Source organism: Otolemur garnettii, unplaced genomic scaffold, assembly GCF_000181295.1.
Source record: "Otolemur garnettii isolate 467f Iridium unplaced genomic scaffold, OtoGar3 scaffold00003, whole genome shotgun sequence".
Taxonomy (NCBI): domain Eukaryota; kingdom Metazoa; phylum Chordata; class Mammalia; order Primates; family Galagidae; genus Otolemur; species Otolemur garnettii.
Window position 1 is genome coordinate 18,893,763 of NW_003852398.1, and position 18,159 is coordinate 18,911,921.

The window sequence follows — 18,159 nt, forward strand, 5'->3', positions numbered from 1 at the left end:
TTCAAGTCTCTTGCCCACAATGAAATGGGATCACTTGTTCTTTTCTTATTAGTAAGTTTGAGTTCTCTATGGGTTCTAGTTATCAGACCTTTGTCAGAAGCATAACCTGCAAATATCCCCTCCCATTCTGAGGGTTGCCTGCTTGCTTTACTTACTGCGTTCTTGGCAGTGCAGAAGCTTTTTAGTTTGATCAGATTCCCGTAATGTATTTTTGGTATTGCTTCAATTGCCTGGGGGGTTCTCCTCAAAAAGTTTTCTCCCAGGCCAATTTCTTCAAGTGTTTCCCCTGTACTCTAAGAATCTTTGTAGTTTCATGTCTTAAGTTAAAGTCTATCCAATGAGAGTCAATTTTTGTTAGAGGTGAAAGGTATGGGTCCAGTTTCAGTCTTCTACAAGATGCCAGTCAATTCACACAGCACCATTTGTTAAATAGGGAGTCTTTCCTCCAATTTATATTTTTGATAGGCTTATCAAAGATCAAATGACGATAAGTGTCTGGTTTCATCTCTTGGTTCTCTATTCTGTTCCATACATTTACCTCTCTATTTTTGTACCAGTATCATGCTGTTTTGATGGCCTTATTCGTGCAGAGAGGTTGCTCATCCTTGTAGTGCAGAGGCAGCCAAGAGGGAGGCATGAAGAGAATTAAGTAAAGGCCCTGCTGGCCAAAGGAGTAAATGGTACTCATCCAAACATCCTTTGGTATATATCATAAAAGCAGGACACAGGACCAGGAGCTGGTCGGAAGAGTGCCAGGTCTTGTGGGGACTGGGGGAAGACGTCATGGGAAGCGGTTGGTGAAAAAGAGTGTTGATTTAATACATTGTTTGGAAACTTCCTTAATAGGAGGTTAAAAAAAACATACCCAGGAGCTTTGGCTTTTTGCCAGCTTCTGGGTGGTGCCATCTTGCCTTCAAAGTGTTGCCTCTGAAACTGGTCCTCTGGCACCAGTTATGCTTGTTCAAGTGAGTTCCTGGGCTAGGAGGCTGCCCCAGATCTTTACTGTAGGAATAGGCTTTAAAATCCCCCCTTCCTTGGCTTTGTCTTTTTTCCCTCAAAAAAGAATGCCTCTGCTTGTGGCCCCCTGGACTTACAATTCCCTTATTTGGTTTTGGGGCCGTGGCTTTGGCATGTTGGTTTGTTTCCATTCCTTTGGAGTCAGAGGTGGAATGAGCACTGATTTGGAAATCTGGGTTCTGAAACAGTGCTAAGCTGTCTCTCCTCCCCATTTATTTTCATCATCTTTCAAAACCAAACCAAACAATGCTTGCTGAATTTGTTCTTTTGACCCAGATATGGGCTAGCGTAGGCCATGACATTAAAATAGCAGTCTCTTCTGTTGAAAGACACTTCCCAGTGCCTGTTCTGGGCCTCACCATTTCCATTCGGTAGAAGGAGAAAGTGAGGCTGAGTGGATTGTGATGTGCACCTTACCACTTAGTCAAAAAGTATTAATATCAAAATTTACAAATATACTCCCCAAAAGAGAGACTAGTGTTATGAACCTTCAGATGCCCATTATCTATATTTGCCAATTATCAGGATTTTGACACATTTTTTCCAGCTAGTGCTGGTGCTGGAAAACATCATAACGATGATGTTTGCAGAGCATGAACGCTTTCTACTTTACAAAGAATTCTTTCACATTTATTCATTTTATCTAACAAGTAGGCATATGAGTCTCACTCTGTGTGCCAGACACAATCTTACCGCAGCCCTGTGAAGTAGATTCTGTCATTCTCTCCATTCTGTACAGGAGAAAACCGAGGCATAGAGCAGTTACTGACTTTCCCTTTGTAGGTGTCAGAGCTGGAATTTGAACATATTTTCTTCCTCGAGCCTTTCAATGTTGCTATGAGATAGTAATTATCAAGCTGCCCATTTTGCATTCTGGGAAATGGAGGCGGTTTAGGCGGCTCCAGTGAAAACAATTCCCATGCAAATACATTGTGAGCACTCACAGAAGTTGTATTCATCTAATTAATGGGGGAACCAGAAAGATGGTAAAACTGGCTTAAAATTGGGTAAGGGAAGCCTAGGAGTGTGTGTGCGTGTGTGTATTAAATAGTGACAAAACTAGTAATTTCCTAGGGGCAATAAAATCATAACCTTTGCCGTTATCTTTTCTACTACATGGAAATATTTGCATTTCTCTTGTATCTTAGTAAGTTTTTACAAGTTAACATCTGATTCTACAGAGCGGTACAAGAGTGCCCTTATTAATCGTAAGCAGTAAGTCTTTCAAAACCACATTCCTCCCATAGAGCCCAGAGAACCCTAGACAGCCCTCTTTGAGTCTAGGGCCTGACAGTGCTCTTGTGTGACATTGAAAGGAACCACAGTCATCTTCTGCCTTACTTTCAGGGTTTAGAAAGGCAGTTGCCTAGTGTGGCTAGTATTCAAACCAAAGTACTTGTTCAGAGCCCTAGACTTTCCCTCGATGCTATGCTGGTATAAAGATGTTTGGTGGGTGATTGGAAGGCTAGAAATGGAAAGAATTATTTAAAATGTTAAAATCGATCAAATGTAGTTAGAACAATACCCAGAGACTGAAAAGTATCACCTGGACAAACTATTAGAAATACGGATTCCTTACCCCTTCTGTAGAGAGTATAATTCCCAGGTGGGCTGGCATGGGGGTCTGGGATTTTATTATATTTATTTTTTTGACAAGAGTCTCACTCTGGGTAGAGTGCTGTGGCATCATCATAGCTCACGCAGGTGTCCTCATACTATAGCCCACAGGCCACATGTGGCCCGCCCAGGACATTTGTCCGGGCCGCCAGGTGTTTTTGCCGCTGCTGCCTATCCTGCTTTGCAGCTGACTTGTCCTGGGCCCCACGGTCCAGCCCTCCAACAGTCTGAGGGACAGTGAACTGGCACCCTGTTTAAAAAGTTTGAGGACCCCTGGAGCCTCAAAGCAGCCTCAAACTCTTGGGCTGAAGTAATCCTCTTGCCTCAGCCTCCTTAGTAGCTGGGACTACAGGCACCTGCCATGATGCTTGGCTAGTTTTTCTATTTTTAGCAGAGACGGGGGTCTTGCTTTTGCTCAGGCTGGTCTCAAACTCTTGAACTCAAGTAATCCACCCATCTTGGCCTCCGAGAGTGCGAGGATTACAGGCATGAGCCACTGTGCCTGGAGGGATTTTATAGTTTCTCTTAGACTTTCTGGGTCTTCTGCAGTTACTGGGGTAGTTCCTACAATAACATCAAGAGTGACATTGTCACTAACACAGGCAGGGTGAAGACCCTCCATGTGAAATAAAAGAGACCAGCAAGGCTATCTCTCCTCCTACCCCCCAGCATCATCTGAGTTGAAACGCCTGGGTAACTCCTGAAAGATGCTGCAAGATCCAGGAAAGGAGGCAGCAATAAGATTTGCCCCTGAGATGAGGCCAGTGAGTCCTGCTTATACTGAGCCGTCAGTCTATGTTGTTTTTCAAGGTAGTTTGGAAATAGTTTTCACTTTGTCTTTGTGGGTTTGCTTATCTGAAGCAGGAGGAAGGAGGATTGAGCTCCCTGAAGACGTTTTGCAAATTTCTGTTAGTCTTGCTTCTCCTTTCTCTACAGAGGCAGTTTTAGCTTAGAGAGGCGTGTGAAATTTGCCCGATGTTACTTAAAGGAGTTGTCCTGGGATTGAAAGCTCCGAGGCTTAGAAAGACGGGTCAGAGCTGTTGTCAGACTGCAGAGTGCTTTGGGGGCCTGGCTGCTTGTACAAGCAGGCTCCAGTTCTTCCCTAGCGAGTGACCTCGTGTTTTACGTCCAGTGCGTGGGGCATCTTATTTTCCCAGGGGGGGATTCTGAAAATGCAGGTTTTGCTCAAGAACTTTGGGGTCTGAGTGACTTGTGTTTTGTCTAGAGTCAGCAGTGCAGCGCTGGCCACTGTCGTCATGATGAGGGTGGGAGCGTCCTGCTGATCTCTGCCTGACCCTGGACCCCGAGCCAAGCAGACAGGGTGAAAAGCGGTAGGGTGCAACAGAAATTGCTTTTCTGTCAAAGTGAGAAAAAGGAGGGGGCAGGATGGGAAATCTTGGATAGTCTTTCTCTCTTCCTGGATGCACATCACTCACAACTCATTTCCTGAAAATCCTAATGCAATCCCGTGGTGAGAGACGGCTTCCTGCCGATCTGCTGAGCCAGCCCCTTGTCAGGGAGGAGATGAGAACAAGATGTGGTGGCCCTGTGGCCTCCTCTCTGAGGGGACAGCAGCAGCGGGGAAGGCAGGCGTGCATGGGCCTAGGTTGGGGCAGTTGGAGAGTTGTTAAAACAGGTGGCTGAGCCCCAACCTTAGAGTTTCTATCTGATTCAGTAGGTCTGGGGTGGGGCCAGACAGTTTGTGTTTTTAAGTAGTTTCCAGGTAATGTTGATGCTACTGGTTCAGAAAGGGTGGGCAGATGGGAGAGGAAGCAGATTGTGCTGTGTGGATTCAGAAGCCAGAATGAAGGCCATGGGTGCCAGTTACAGAGAAATAGTTTCTAATCCAGAACTACTGTGTATGGTCAGAAATGGAGTGGGTGGTCTCAGGAGCTCCTGCCCTGGAGGTGTCCAATGTTCAACGTCCAATATGGCAGATTCCTACTCTAGGTAGAGGATTTAAATTCATGCGTCTAGTCACTCATCCACTTTTTCACAGAATACATATATATTGCCTGCCAGCCAGGTGCTGGTGCCTGCCAGCCGGGTGCTGGGAGCTGGGGAGAACTCTAGAAAAACAACCGTGGTCCCCACCCATAGTCGAGTAGATTTGGCAGTATAATTTCTGGGGTCACTTTCAGTAGTGAAGTTCTGAGGGTCCTATGATGGGTAAGGGGGAGAGATCCTTAGAAAAAGGAGCTGTAGAAAAATTCTTATCTTCTGAAGACCTATGCCTGAGGACCATCAACCAGGTGGAGTCCTCTGAGGATCAGTTTGGAGCATCTTAATGGGACTTGGAAGAATGATTTCCCCCCTTGCTAAAATACCCGAGAATGTATCTACCAGGAGGACATTTCCCAAGGGAAAATTCACATCTCCCAGTGGCACCTGGGATGAACCATTAAACTCTGAAGCCCTGACCGGCCTCTATTATGCAGTCTGTGAAAGCAGGCCAGGAAATGGCCCGTAGGAGTGAGCAGATTGCTTTTTACCACCTCTCTCAAGTGATGTCCTGGAGACTTAATGGCTGAGGAGAGTTAGAGAAAACTAGGGAAATTCCAGCAGTTTTTCTGGGTTCTTTCATCACAATCCCTGTTGAAAGCAATAATGATAATTACTGACTTGTACTGGGCTCCACTCTGTGCCAGGCATGGTGTTAAGCCTGTTATGCCCAATCAAGATAGTGAGTATATTATCCTCATCTCTTGCACAAGAGGAAACAAAGGCTTGGGGAGGTAAAAATAACTTGCTCATGCCCCTGTCTCTATGGCAGTAAGTGAAACAACTTACTGCCATAGGGACAGTAAATGTTGGAGCTAAAATCAAAACCTCAATCTTCCAGACTCCGGCTCATGCTCTATGCTCCTAGTACACTGAACTACTCATTCATTCGTTCATTCATTCATCCAGCAATTAGCTAAGGAATCTTTTCATGGAAGAAATGTTAAGCACTGATATGTATCAGTGAGCAAAGCTGCTAGGCCTATGCTGTCCTGGGGCTTACAGTTATCTTCCTCAGACAAATGGGTGTCTTTTGAGCTCAAGGCTCAAAATAACAGCTGTAACTGGCTAAGGAGAAAGAGAAAAGGCAGGGAGACCGATTCTGGCAAGTTGGCTACTGGCCCAAAGTTTTCCTGTGAATGAGAGTTTCTCTACAGGAGCTGGGTTTTGTGCTTTGCTTTATTCTTGAATTTCTCTGTTGGGTTTCTTTTCTTCTTGTCTAAGGATGGATGCTGAAGGCCTTGACATCATACAAGAGACAGTTCTTGTGGTATTTACCTTCTGACTGCACCCTGGTGGTAGAGGGAAATCCGAGATTCAAGAGTCCTAGAACATACAGCTACAAGTGACTCTAGAGACCCTTTATAATAATGACCCTCTCTTGCTGGGAAGTGTCACCTCTTTCAAAACCCAGTTGTCCCTGTAGATTTGTTTGGCTTTCTGTGCTGGCCTCAGCCTACATTGTCTTCATTTTAAAGACAGTTGTAAATCAGGTTTTCAGTTTTCAAAAAACATTATCTTGTAATTGTTTTACAAGTCAACTAGTTCAGAAATGTGTAACTCACATTGTGAACATCTTCTGCAATCCCCTGACATAATCAGCACTAACAATGGGCATTTTTTGCTCTTGTTGCTTGTGATGCATGCACTAGTGTGTACAATTATTAGTTTTTCATTAAAATGGAGTTTTAAGCTGCATACTTTTCTGTAATTTACTGCTTCTATCTAATTCCATTTTAAACATCTTCCCATATTAGTACATAGAGGGTGGACATAAAGTTCATGTGCAATTTAAAATCGTTTAACATGGTAAATTACACATGAACTTTATATCCACCCTGTATAAAGCCACAGTATTCTTTCTTTGTCAGACTCCAATTTCTCCCACCCAAGTACTAACCAGGCCCTACCCTGCTTAGCTTCCACGATCAGATGAGATGGGGCACATTCAGGGTGGCCACACACTGTCAGGCTCGAATTTCTTAACAGATTCTTTTTTTTTTGCAGTTTTTGGCTGGGGTCATATTTGAACCCGCCACCTCCAGTATATCGGGCTGGTGCCCTACTCCTTGAGCCAGAGGCACCACCCCAGATGCGAATTTCTAATGGTGCTTTCCCATTATAAACCTGTTTGTATCCTGACCTTGACTTTCTATAGAAGAATGAATGCTTTTAATGTGGTGGAACTAATTGAAAAATCCATTTGGTTCTTTTCACTCGTCTTTTAACTTTTACAGAGAAATCCTAGGAACCTTGTTTGGCATCACTTAGACTTTGATGTTGGATGAGAGATTCTTCTTCTTTTTTTCTATATAGAGTCTCACTGGCATGTTGCTCATGCCAGGCTAGAATGCCATGGCTTCAGGCTAGCTTCCAATAATCTCAAACTTCTGGATCCTCCTGCCTTAGCCTCCTGACTAGCTGGAGCTACAGGTGCCTGCCACAATGCCTGGCTAATTTTTTCCTGTTTTTAGTAGAGATGGGGCTCGATCTTGCTCAGGCTTGTCTCAAACTCCTAAGCTCAAAGGATCCTCCTGCCTCAGACTCTCAAGTGGCTGGGACTACAGGTGCCTACCACAACCGATGCCCAGCTAATTTTTTTCTGTTTTTAGTAGAGATGGGGGTCTTGCTTTTGCTCAGGCTGGTCTTGAACTCCTAAGCTCAAGGAATCCTCCTGCCTCAGCCTCCCAGAGTGCTAGGATTACAGGTGTGAGCCACTGCACCCGGCCTTCATGAGGGATTCTTAACCTCAACTTCCAGGGGTCTGTGACAAGAGAGAAAACAATGTCCGAGTTTAAAAAAGAAAATTATGGATGTATTGGAAGGGCAACATACAGAACTACCAGGTCTCAGGAAATCTGAACCACGTGGTCTCAGAAAGGACAGGCAGAGGCAGCACTGGGAACTCAGGCGGCAGCAACAGAGGAGCAGATGGTGTTGCTTCCATCTGTTCAGACTTTGCAACATCACACCATTGGCTTAGCTTGGAACCAGGGCCACCCCTTGGCCAGGGCTAAGTAGGTCACTTTGATGGACAATCTCACAAAATATCCATCAGGGGGGCAGAGTTATTCTCTTAAAAAAATTGATCTGCTGATACTAAAAATTGGTGGACGCAACACTGAAAAAAATCAATCGAGGAGAGTCCATAGACCCTGGAGAATTTTGTATGTGTTTGTTTGCATGTGTCTTTTCCCGAGACCCGGAAAAATGCTTCAGTTGCTTTCCACTCCATCTCATTGGAGTAATGATCCTAGTAAATGTAAAATTAACAACACATTTCCTCTGGATCCTTTGCTCCTTAGCCCCTGTGGCTGCACAGTTTCTTTTGCATGGAGATGCTTGGGGTGGTCCTGCCTTGTTCAGTTAAAATCACCAGCCCCCGTTACCAGGAGGATGTAGCCCATTAACTGAAGATATAAAAAATGTCGCTTTTTGTTGTTTGCAGGCACCTTTTTGCTCCAGCCTACACAGAAACCCACTATACTCCAAGTGGTAACCCTCAAACCACCACGCTGAAATCAGAGGTGAGTTCAGGTCAGCAGGTGTCTGTCCAGCCGCTGCCCTCTCCTGGTACCACTCCTGCGGACTGAGGAGATTCTGATGGAGGTGGTCCCTCCTCTCAAGGATTGTTTCTCCTGACCAAACCCCCAGGAGCTAATAGGAGAAGCGAAATGTGTATTTTTAGTTTCATGAGTGCTCCCTATCTCTTGCCAGCTAAAATGACCAAACAAACAAGTAGAATATTTTGGGGTCATTGCTTGTGATTAGCATCGATAGAAGTCATTGGGCAGCATACCTTTACTTTGCTTCACGTTCATAAGCCACACTTCAATAAAACTTTAAGTTAAAGAAATAATTTAGCCATAATCCTTACTTTACTAGTCAATCAGTACCTCCCTTTTGAAAATGGAAGTATAAGGTTTACAGAGTAGTAATCACCGTGCATACAAATTTTGTGTCTGCCTTTTTGATGTGGTTCTAAGTTATGAAGCTTTTCTTATTTTGCTGATATTTTTATACTGGATATTTTCCCCCTGAAAGTTGTTTTCGAGTGTGAATGTTTGCACAAAGGCAATGATTTATCATTTGGAAAATGGTCTTTCAGATGGATACACAATAGTTTGCTTTACCACACCTCACTGTCCCTCGTTTGGGGTAGAGAATCACAATCACGCCCATTTCATGCTTTGCTATCTCTTTCTACAGGGTGCCTGTTGGAATTTGTGAGCTCAGAGCAGTGGTTTTCAGCCAGGTGCTATGCCCCCTGGACTCTGCCCCCTGGGAACACTTGGCAGAGATAGTTTTGATTGTCACAACTGGGTGGGGGGAGGGAAGCTACTAGCATTTAGGGACTGGAAGCCGGGATGCTGCCAAACATTCTACAATGCACAGGACAAACCCTCCACAACAGAATTATCCTGCTCCCAGGATAATTTGTGATAACTGTTGTGTCTAAGTTGAGGAACCCTGGATTCCAGTGCCCTTTCTCAGAGCCTGGGATGATGAGAGGGGGTGAAGGAGAAGGGAGGTGTGTGGAGGACAGTAGCGGAGGCCCTCAGCCTCAAGCTCCTCCAGCACCTTCCACGGAACCGGAGATCCCCCGTTGCCAGAGTGCACATGTCTGACAAGACAGTGCCAGCCACTATCAGTCATTAATGCTCTGATTAGGTCACCGCCTTACCCATGGGTGGAAGGGACACAGGAATGTTAAGTCTTGATAGATATGAAAGGTCTAGAGCCTATGAACTAACCAGGTAGCTCAGGGCTATGTTCAGGGGCTGAAAGTGAAGGGCACTGCCGCCTTCTTCACCAAGACCTTCCCGGATGGGGAAGGGGTTGCTAGTGCAGCCAGTGTCTGCAGCGGGCAAGGCAGGCTGTATCTTGGCTGCGTTTCCTCATCTCTGGGGAGGCTGTCCAGCTGTGACTCCACACTCCTCTGTGCTTCTGAGCTTGAGCTCCTGCCTCTTCTGTACCCACAGCTCAAGAATGGGTCTCAGTCCCCAGTTTGCCATGAGCTCATGCTTCCTGCTGTGAAAGCCCCCTCAGGGTGGCCCCATCAGGCGGAGGTGCCACGGAATGCACTGACTTCATGACTGCCCTGTGACTTGTCCTTTGTGCTGTCAGCTTATGCGTTAGGCAATGAGTTTGTAAGGGCCTTTCAGACCCAGAGGAGTGGGAGAGAACTTCCCTCATCCCTCATCCCGCTCTTTCCAAAAGTCTTGTTGACTGAACTGTGGGACGCTCACTTGTTTTCTGATACCCCTACTACTGCACTTTTGCAGAGCCCCAACCCAGGCCTACGGGGCTCTCAGTGGGTCATTTGGATGCTGAGATCTCAAAGAGAAATGGGAATGGAATAAACCATTTAGCTGCACTTGACCCAAGTGTTGTTGATGACTGTGTTCTGCTACCAAACTTGCCTGGGGGAGTTCTGGGAACCTTATCAAGACTCATCAGTGAGTCTTTTAGGCCACAGCCCTGATCTAGGTCAGGTCACTGGGGATGGGTCATGAATGTGTTTCCATGGAAGGAGTTACAGGGTTTGGGGTCTGAAGCCAGGCTTACAGTCTTGGCTTTAACTAGCTATGTGACCTTAAACAAACCCTTTGACCACACTAGTGTTGAGTTTCCTCCTTTATAAAGTGGATGTGCTGCTATCTGACTCACAGAGCTACAGAGGCAAAATGAATCACTGGTTTTCTTGGGAATTTATAAATGAGAGATCTCTTCCAGCCTTACATTTTGCAGATGAGGAAATGGAGAGAAGAGTAGAAGTAACTTGCCCAAGTTTGGCTAACCAGTAAGGGGCAAGGCTTAGACTAGAACTTGTCTGGCCTGATGATTAGGAAGCCGGGGGATGACGGAGCTCTGACAAATTGATTCCTTCCTGTGCCACTTCTGGGAGAGGCAGCGGATGGAGTGTGGGGCCAGGCTGCTGGGTTCCAGTCTCCTCTTTGCTGTGTCACCTTGTGAATGACTTAAAACCTCTCTAACTTTCTGTTTCCTCCTTTTAAAACATGAAAATCCTATCTATCTTAAAAAACTGTGTTCAGACATAAAGGGGAAACAAATCTGCCTCCGTTGTTCATCCAGTGGTAAGAGCTGGGCAGATGTTAGGTCTTACTGTTGACGACAGTAAATGGCAGGTATCATGATCACAGAAGGTCATCTGTAGGAAAGCCCTCTGTGGATTGTCAAGCATGCTACAAAAATCAGAGAGCACTCAGCCTGTGAATCAATCTAAAGACAGGAAGAGAGACAGGGATTCTTCACAGCCATCCCAGGATCTGAATTCTCTTTATTTGTGATAACACCAGCATTTGGGAACCGTAGCTGACATGCATTTCTAAACTCCTTGACTTTCTGTCTCGCCAGCTTCTGTGTGCCCCATTGCCCCCATGCAGGCCTGGCCCTCTCTTCCCTGTGAATGACCCTGTGTGGTGGGGTTCACAGCCTCTGCTGAGTTCTGAGGACCAGCTTTGGGACTGAGTACTTTATGATCGTCCTCTGAATCCCAGAGCCTGTGTAGGGAGGGAAGCCACCTGACAGGCTGGCATTTGAAAGCAGATGGAATTCCGACTGGAAGGAGGGTTTGGCCTGCCTCACCATCTTTCCCACGTGCTGGCAGTGCCCTCTGCCCCCAGGGTGGGTACTTGCTTTTGTACTCCTTGGAAGGGCAGGATTGCTCTTGTTTAAGGTCCAGAAAAGTTTGATACAAAGGTAGACTTGGCCCTTGTCCCTCCTTCTGACTGCATGAGCTTGAAAGGGAAGGAGCCACATTGCTGTCTGTGGATTATCAGCAGATGAAAGGACACGGTGGTCCAGAGAGTGAGCTCCAGTCAAGTGTCAGCTTGGCCTGTGTCCTCTGACCTGGCTGCTTGGCTCAGCAGCATAGGACATAGAGTTGGCACAGCAGAGTCCGGGCTCAGCCCATTGGTGGGCTTCCAGGTGCCTCAGGGCCACATTGTGTCTTTGATGAAGGAGGATTTAATGATAGCATGGTCACTAACATTCACTGCCTGCAGCTCTGGGCCTAGCACTCTGCTAGCTCCTTTGAGTATAGCATTCTCACAACCACTCTGGGAGGTGGAGCCTGAACTCGTGGAGGCTCAGAGAGAGGTTGTGGAGCTGTTTACATACCTGCTTGATGGGGGCCCTGGATTTGCCACAGTGCTTGAATTTACTTATCTGGCTGTGCCTATGCTTAGAGATGGGAGAGAGAGGGGGCCAGAGAATACAGACAAATGGGTTAGCTATCTGCTGGGTCAACAGCAGGGCACAGAGCAACAACTGCAAGCAGCATGGTCCTAGACATGGACCCTGGGACGGTCACTTATGTGGAGGCCTGAACATTTATGATTGGCCCTGCTCAGGCTCAGGCGTTGGAAAATAAGAAGCTTCTATATCTGTAACTATGAGTGTTTACATCCTTAAGATCTTTTCAGAACTTTGCTCTACCCTGAGGGTTTTACCTTCTCTCTGTTCTGAACATCTCTCTCTTGACTTATTTGTGAAGAAGTGTACAGGAATGAGTCCCTTCGTGGTACCCTTGGTTTGTGGGGGACAGTCCTGGTTTGGCTCATCTATCTGGTTTTGCTCCTTTGCACACTCAACAGTGCCCTACTCATCAATCTGTCAGCACTTCAAACATTTATTTAAGCTACTCCTTGTGGTTTGTAATTATATCTTTTCTTTCCTTCTCTCTCTCTTTCTTTCTGAGATAGGATCTCACTATGTTGCCCAGGCTGAAGTGCAGTGGCATGATCATAGCTTGCTGCAACCTCCAACTTCTGGGTTCAAGCAGTCCTCCTGCCTCAGCCTCCTGAGTACCTGGGACTACAGGTGCCTGCCACCATGCTTGACTAATTAAAAAAAATTTTTTTTTCTATTTTTTTCAGAGACAGGGTCTTGCTCTGTTGCTCAGGCTGGTCTTGAACTCCTGGCCTCAAGCAATCCTCCTACCTTGGCTTCCCTAAGTGCTGGGATTATGGGTATAAGCCACCATGCCTGGGCTATAATTATCCCTTTGTTTGGCTTTCTGATTAATGACACAGTCATTAACCAGAACCTAAGCCCCACAGAGGCTGAAGCTGTGTTTACTCATTGTTGTGTCTCTGGGTCTTGGCCCAGGGGGCTTGGCACAGATTGGTGTTCCACAGCTGGGTTGGGAATACCAGGTGGCCATGAGACACAATGACCAGAGAGCAGCAGCAGACCTCATGGACACAGGAGCCAAACCGAGTATGACCCAAGTGTGGAGGGAGTCAGGGAAGGAAGGCATAAAGAGCTGTGGAGGACATGGGGGAGTAACTTGAAGGTTTAAAACAATAGAAATTTATTCCCCCACAGTGCTGTAGGCTAGAAATCCAAAATCATGGTGAAGGTGGGACTGTGCTCTATCCAACCCCTCTAGGGAAGAAGAATCCTTCCTTGTCTCTTGCAGCTTCCGGTGGCTCCTGGCCATCATTAGTGCGCCTTGGCGTGAAGCTTCATTACTCAAGCCTCTGCCTCCGTCCTCAAATGGCCTCTTCTCTTTCTGTGTGTGTCTATTGTCTCCTCTTCTTACAAGGACACAAGGCATTGGATTTAGAAACTTTGTAATCCAGTATGACCTCCTCACGCAAAACCTGCAAGACCTCTATTTCCAAATAGAGTTATATTCTGAGGTTGTGGTGGATCTGAATATTAGGGGGACACTATTCAACCCACAACAGGGGATTTTAACATGACATTGGCAGGGATGTGGGCTCTTTCAGAAATCAGTGTTTCCTGTGGCTACCATCATGCCATGGAAAGGTCTCTGACAGATCTGGAAGTCCTGGGTTCTCCACCTAGCAGGAAGACCTTTGGCAAATCTCTTTGCTCCTCCAAGCCCTACCTTCCTTCTCTATTCAATGGAGATAATGACATCTGCCCTGCCCCCTCTCCCAGGATTATGATAAGAGTCAAATAAAATGGTAGCTGGGAAAGGTCTTTGCAGGTTGTAAAGTGCTGTAAGGTTAGGGAAGATATATGAGAAGCTGTGAATCACCCATCACTTTCATGAGATGCTAGCATTGCCGTGCTGATCGATGTTCTTTGGCCTGACCACTTCCTTTCTCCTTGCTAGGATCACTGCTTTTACCATGGCACGGTGAGGGAGGCAGAGCAATCCAGTGTCACGCTCAGCACCTGCCGGGGAATTAGGTAAGAAACCCTGAAGCTTCAGGGGGCACCTGGTACCCTCCCTGGGGCAATTTCAAGCTACTATAAGAAGTTGTAGAAGGCAGAATTGAAAAGCTATGCCCTTCATTGGCTCTCATGAGCTGGTAGGAGATGGCTCTACTGTATACTCATGTTTTTTGAGACAGAGTCACCCTGGGTAGAGTGTTGTGATATCATCAAAGCTCATAGCAAAGGACTGGGGAAGGGCTGGCCTGGGAGGGCAAGGGGAATCCTAGGTGATCCAGAAAGGCACTGGAATTTGTTTAACTTCTCTCATGAATTTGATGTTTTAAAATACAGATTTTATTACCATTAGGTATGGTAAGGCCAGCATCTCCAGGGACAAGTGCTATTGAAAAGATGGTCATACAGAAGAGGAGGGGGCATGCTATGCCACAGGAGTGAGGGCATGGAGGGAAGCCCTGGGGCTGGTCCAGGGCAAAGGGAGCAAGGTGAAGTGTGGGCGAGAGTCTTTCTGTGGTTTCTGCAGGAAGGAGTGGTTGACACAGAGGAAGCAGGGTTAGGATTGACTAGTTTGAATAATTCCAGCAATCTCTGGGGCATACAGGCTTTTTGTCCTTAGCTGTCCTGTACCAGTTCTGGAGTGATTAGGGCAGGAACATAGTGGCCCCCAGGCTGAAAGCCCAGTAAAGTAGATGGCTGGATTGGCTGGCTTGCATGTGACAGGCAAGGTAGCTAGAAAATTAAATGCCATCCCTAGGATCTGGCAGATCAGGTCAGCAAGACCCCAGATGTCAAAGCAACAGAGACAGAAAATAAGACACGTGGTTAATAAACTCAACGCTGATGAGCTAAGCATTCAGTTACCTTCTCCTCAGCCCTTCTCTGGTAGAAGCACTTGTAGGTTGTGAAATCAGAAATGAGCAGTTAGTGAAGGGGGAAGGAGAAATAGGAGGAAGGAACGGCAAGGATAATTGGCAAGACAGGAAATCAACAGAAAAGTTCCAAGCAGATGGCACTTTCTAGAGTGGCCCTGGCTTCTTCGAGCCAGCCAGACCACCCAGATTTGAGTCACTAGCTGAGTATCTCAATGGTCTCATCTGTAAATATGGATGAAAAAAATATCTTCTTGGTGTTGTGAAGATTCCGAGTGTTAACAGCTATCTGACCTTAGCAAGGTGGCACTGGCACCTTGTCACCAGCCGGCAGCCTCCTGGGCCCCTGCCTCTCTAGGTGTGGTCTTCAGGTGGCAGCATCAGCTTCACTTGGGAGCTTGCTCAGAATGCGGCAGCTCCTTGGATTTTAACGTGCATCTACCAAGATCCCCAGCTGCTCTGTGCCTGAGAACACGTGCTCCTTGAGAATAGGAATTATACCTCAAAACTCTGTTTCTCTCCACCAGCCTGCCCTTGTGAGTTCCATGTGGTAGGATCTATACATGTATGTTGGAGTAATTTTATTTATTTAGACCCCTCCCACTCTCCTTTTCCCCTTTTTTTGAAGTTTTTGGCCAGGGCTGGGTTGGAACTCGCCACCTCCGGTGTATGGGGCCAGCGCCCTACTCCTTGAGCCACAGGCATCACCCTTTATACTTTCTTTTTTTGAAAAAGAATAATGATCTAAAAAACCTAGATTCCAATTGCCTATACTAATTGCCTGTATGACATTGTACCAGTTTCCAGTGTGCTGGGAAACTGCCTCTATGAAAAAGAGAAAAAGCCCTGATTAATAGCATCTGCCAATATACTGATAAAGGTACTTCCACTCAATTTCAAGCTACTATAAGAAGTTGTAGAAAGCAGAATTGAAAAGCTGTGTCCTTCATTGGCTCTCATGAGCTGGTAGGAGGTGGCTCTACTGTATACTAATTTTTTTTGAGACAGAGTCACCCTAGGAGAATGAGGTGGCATCATCATAGCTCACAGCAACCTCAAACTCTCAGGCTCAAGTAATCTTCTTGCCTCAGCTTCCCAAGTAGCTGAAACTATAGGCACCTAACCACAATGTCCAGCTAATTTTTTCTCTTTTTAGTAGGGATGGGGTCTTGCTTTGCTCAGGCTGATCTCAAACTTCTGAGCTCAAGCAATCCACCCGCCTTGACCTCTCAGAGTGCTAGGACTACAGGCGTGAGCCATTCTGCCCAGCCTCTACTCTTTCTCTCTTTATCGATGGATTGATTCAATGACTGCTCCTTTCATTCAACAGATTAGTACTGGGTACCTCCCTTCTGTTCATGCCCTATAAGTGGAGGAAAACCAGACATTGTAAAGTAATTTCTGGAGTCCTCAGTTTCCTTGCCTAAAATGAACATCAATGTTAGGCCTGGTAGAGATTGTTATTTTAAGTCTACAGCACTTTATAAACATATGGGATTCTTATCATCTTTTCACAGTGAAATTAAGACCTACCAGGTTCCCATACAAATCGAAGGCCCCACACGCTGCAGATCCCACGTGTCTGTTTATAAATTGGGCCATGTCTTAATTTTAAGTCTTACGGTGAGTTGGCCAGAGGGAATTAGGCAGGAAACAGGCTTTGGCTGGGAGGCAGTAACAGACTAGGTTCCAAGTCTCCCATTTAGCGTGACCTGGTTGAGCCAAACCAACTGGCCTCATGGTGGTATTTGCAGGCCAGCCACCACCACCTGCAGTCTGCAAGTAAACAAAGTCTGTCCCAAGAAGGAAGAAAGGGGACGTGCAGGTGTGACCTGCTTCTCTCGCCCTTTTCCTCCATCCGCTCAGTCTGGAGCAGTGGGAACTTGGCTTGGCCTCTTGTAAATCATTCCAGCAGCAGTGCTGACGGGGGAAGCTGGCTGAGCCGTCCATGTGTTTCTGCTTTGCACGCTTCCTCTGGTGAGATGCACTCGCCTTACTTTCCCAGCCCTCTCACTATACACCTTAAGAGACCGAGGTGGTGGGTGGATTGATTTAAGAGCTGGAGCCTTGTGCCAGATGGCTCCATTTGGACCCTGGAGAAGGAGCAGCTGCAGCACAGGCCGTGTTCAAACCCATGTAGTCCAAACTCAAGTCACCTCCCAAGGCTCATAAAGCACTTGTAATGGAAAATCTCCATAGCAATTGCTCTTCTCTCCTGGAAACATACTCCTTGTGATTAGAGGAAATCGGTAGGGTTTACACCAAGTGGAATATTCAGGCTAATGATATAAAAACCAGAGGAGTTTATCTGAGCTTCTAGATAGCTCCTGGGCCCCCTTTTCTCTCCAAAGCAGTTCTTCAGGTTACTTTAACTGAAGAAGTAATACATGATCATAGTAAGAATAAATTCAAATAATACAAAAGAGTATACCATGAGAGATAGGTTTCTTTTACACCCTGGATGTGGCCCCTTTCCAGAGGCAGCCATTGCTACTAGTTCCTTGGTGTATCTGTCCTCGAGAGGACATCAATATGGAGTACAATGCTTTGTGATCTTATTTGGGCCCCGGACCTCTTTGCGAATTGGATGGAAGCCATGAATACTTATAAACTACACCAGTAAAGGAACATGAGATACCCACTCATGGGGATTGCAAGTGTCCAGACCCCCACCCCCCGCCTGTCACAGATTAAGGACCCATCCTCTGAATATTTACACAATTTCTCCCATGCATAAATGCTTTGCAAGCTAACACATGGTATCTATGTAGGGAATGATTACTATTTATGCGGAAATCTAGACTGTGCTGGGCCACAGTGTCTCTGTGTTCTGGAAAACACATGTTTGCATGTGCGGTGTTTGTCCCTAGCTCACTGTCTGTCAGCAGCAGGGGCACTTGATTGCTAAGTTATTTTCCCAAAAAATACTGAGTAAAAGTCATCATTATGACTTTTTGTCATTTATCATTATTATCCACCCTGACATAGGTTTAGTTATATAAACATTCAAATCATACAGGAACGTATAAACTTACAAAAGTGAAAGTTCTTTATCGTGTCTCACCTTCCCAACCAATCCCATTCCCTAACTGTAACGACTTTGGGGAGAACACATAATTGTCTATTCAATACATATACATGTTTATTTCTTTTCATCCATATAAGATGACCATATATATATATGGTCCTGTAATTTTTTTTGTTTCAGTTTAGCCTTATGTTTTAGGTATATACTGATCTATTTCTATTTCTATTTAATGGTTGCATAGAATGTTATGTACTATTGTCTGGCAAGTTTAATTATATAAAAAGTCTTTCAAAGGTATACAGTAAATCATCCACAGTAGCCCTGTCCTGAAAAATCTGGGGCCCTAGGGTGGTGGCTCACACCTGTAATCCCAGCACTCTGGGAGGCCGAGGCGGGCGGATCGCCTGAGCTCACAAGTTCGAGACTAGCCTGAGATAGAGCAAGACTCTGTCT

The 18,159-nt window shown here is 45.9% G+C and overlaps 1 protein-coding gene across 1 annotated transcript in view; it reads left to right on the forward strand.

The window, feature by feature from the left end:
- The window catches only part of ADAM19 (ADAM metallopeptidase domain 19), an 84,980-nt gene that overhangs the window by 27,342 nt on the left and 39,479 nt on the right, over positions 1–18,159 (forward strand). Inside the window, exons 4-5 of the mRNA XM_023516678.1 lie at positions 8,084–8,162; positions 13,748–13,824. Of these exons, the coding sequence (XP_023372446.1) occupies positions 8,084–8,162; positions 13,748–13,824 (156 nt within the window). The remainder of the gene's footprint in view (positions 1–8,083; positions 8,163–13,747; positions 13,825–18,159) is intronic.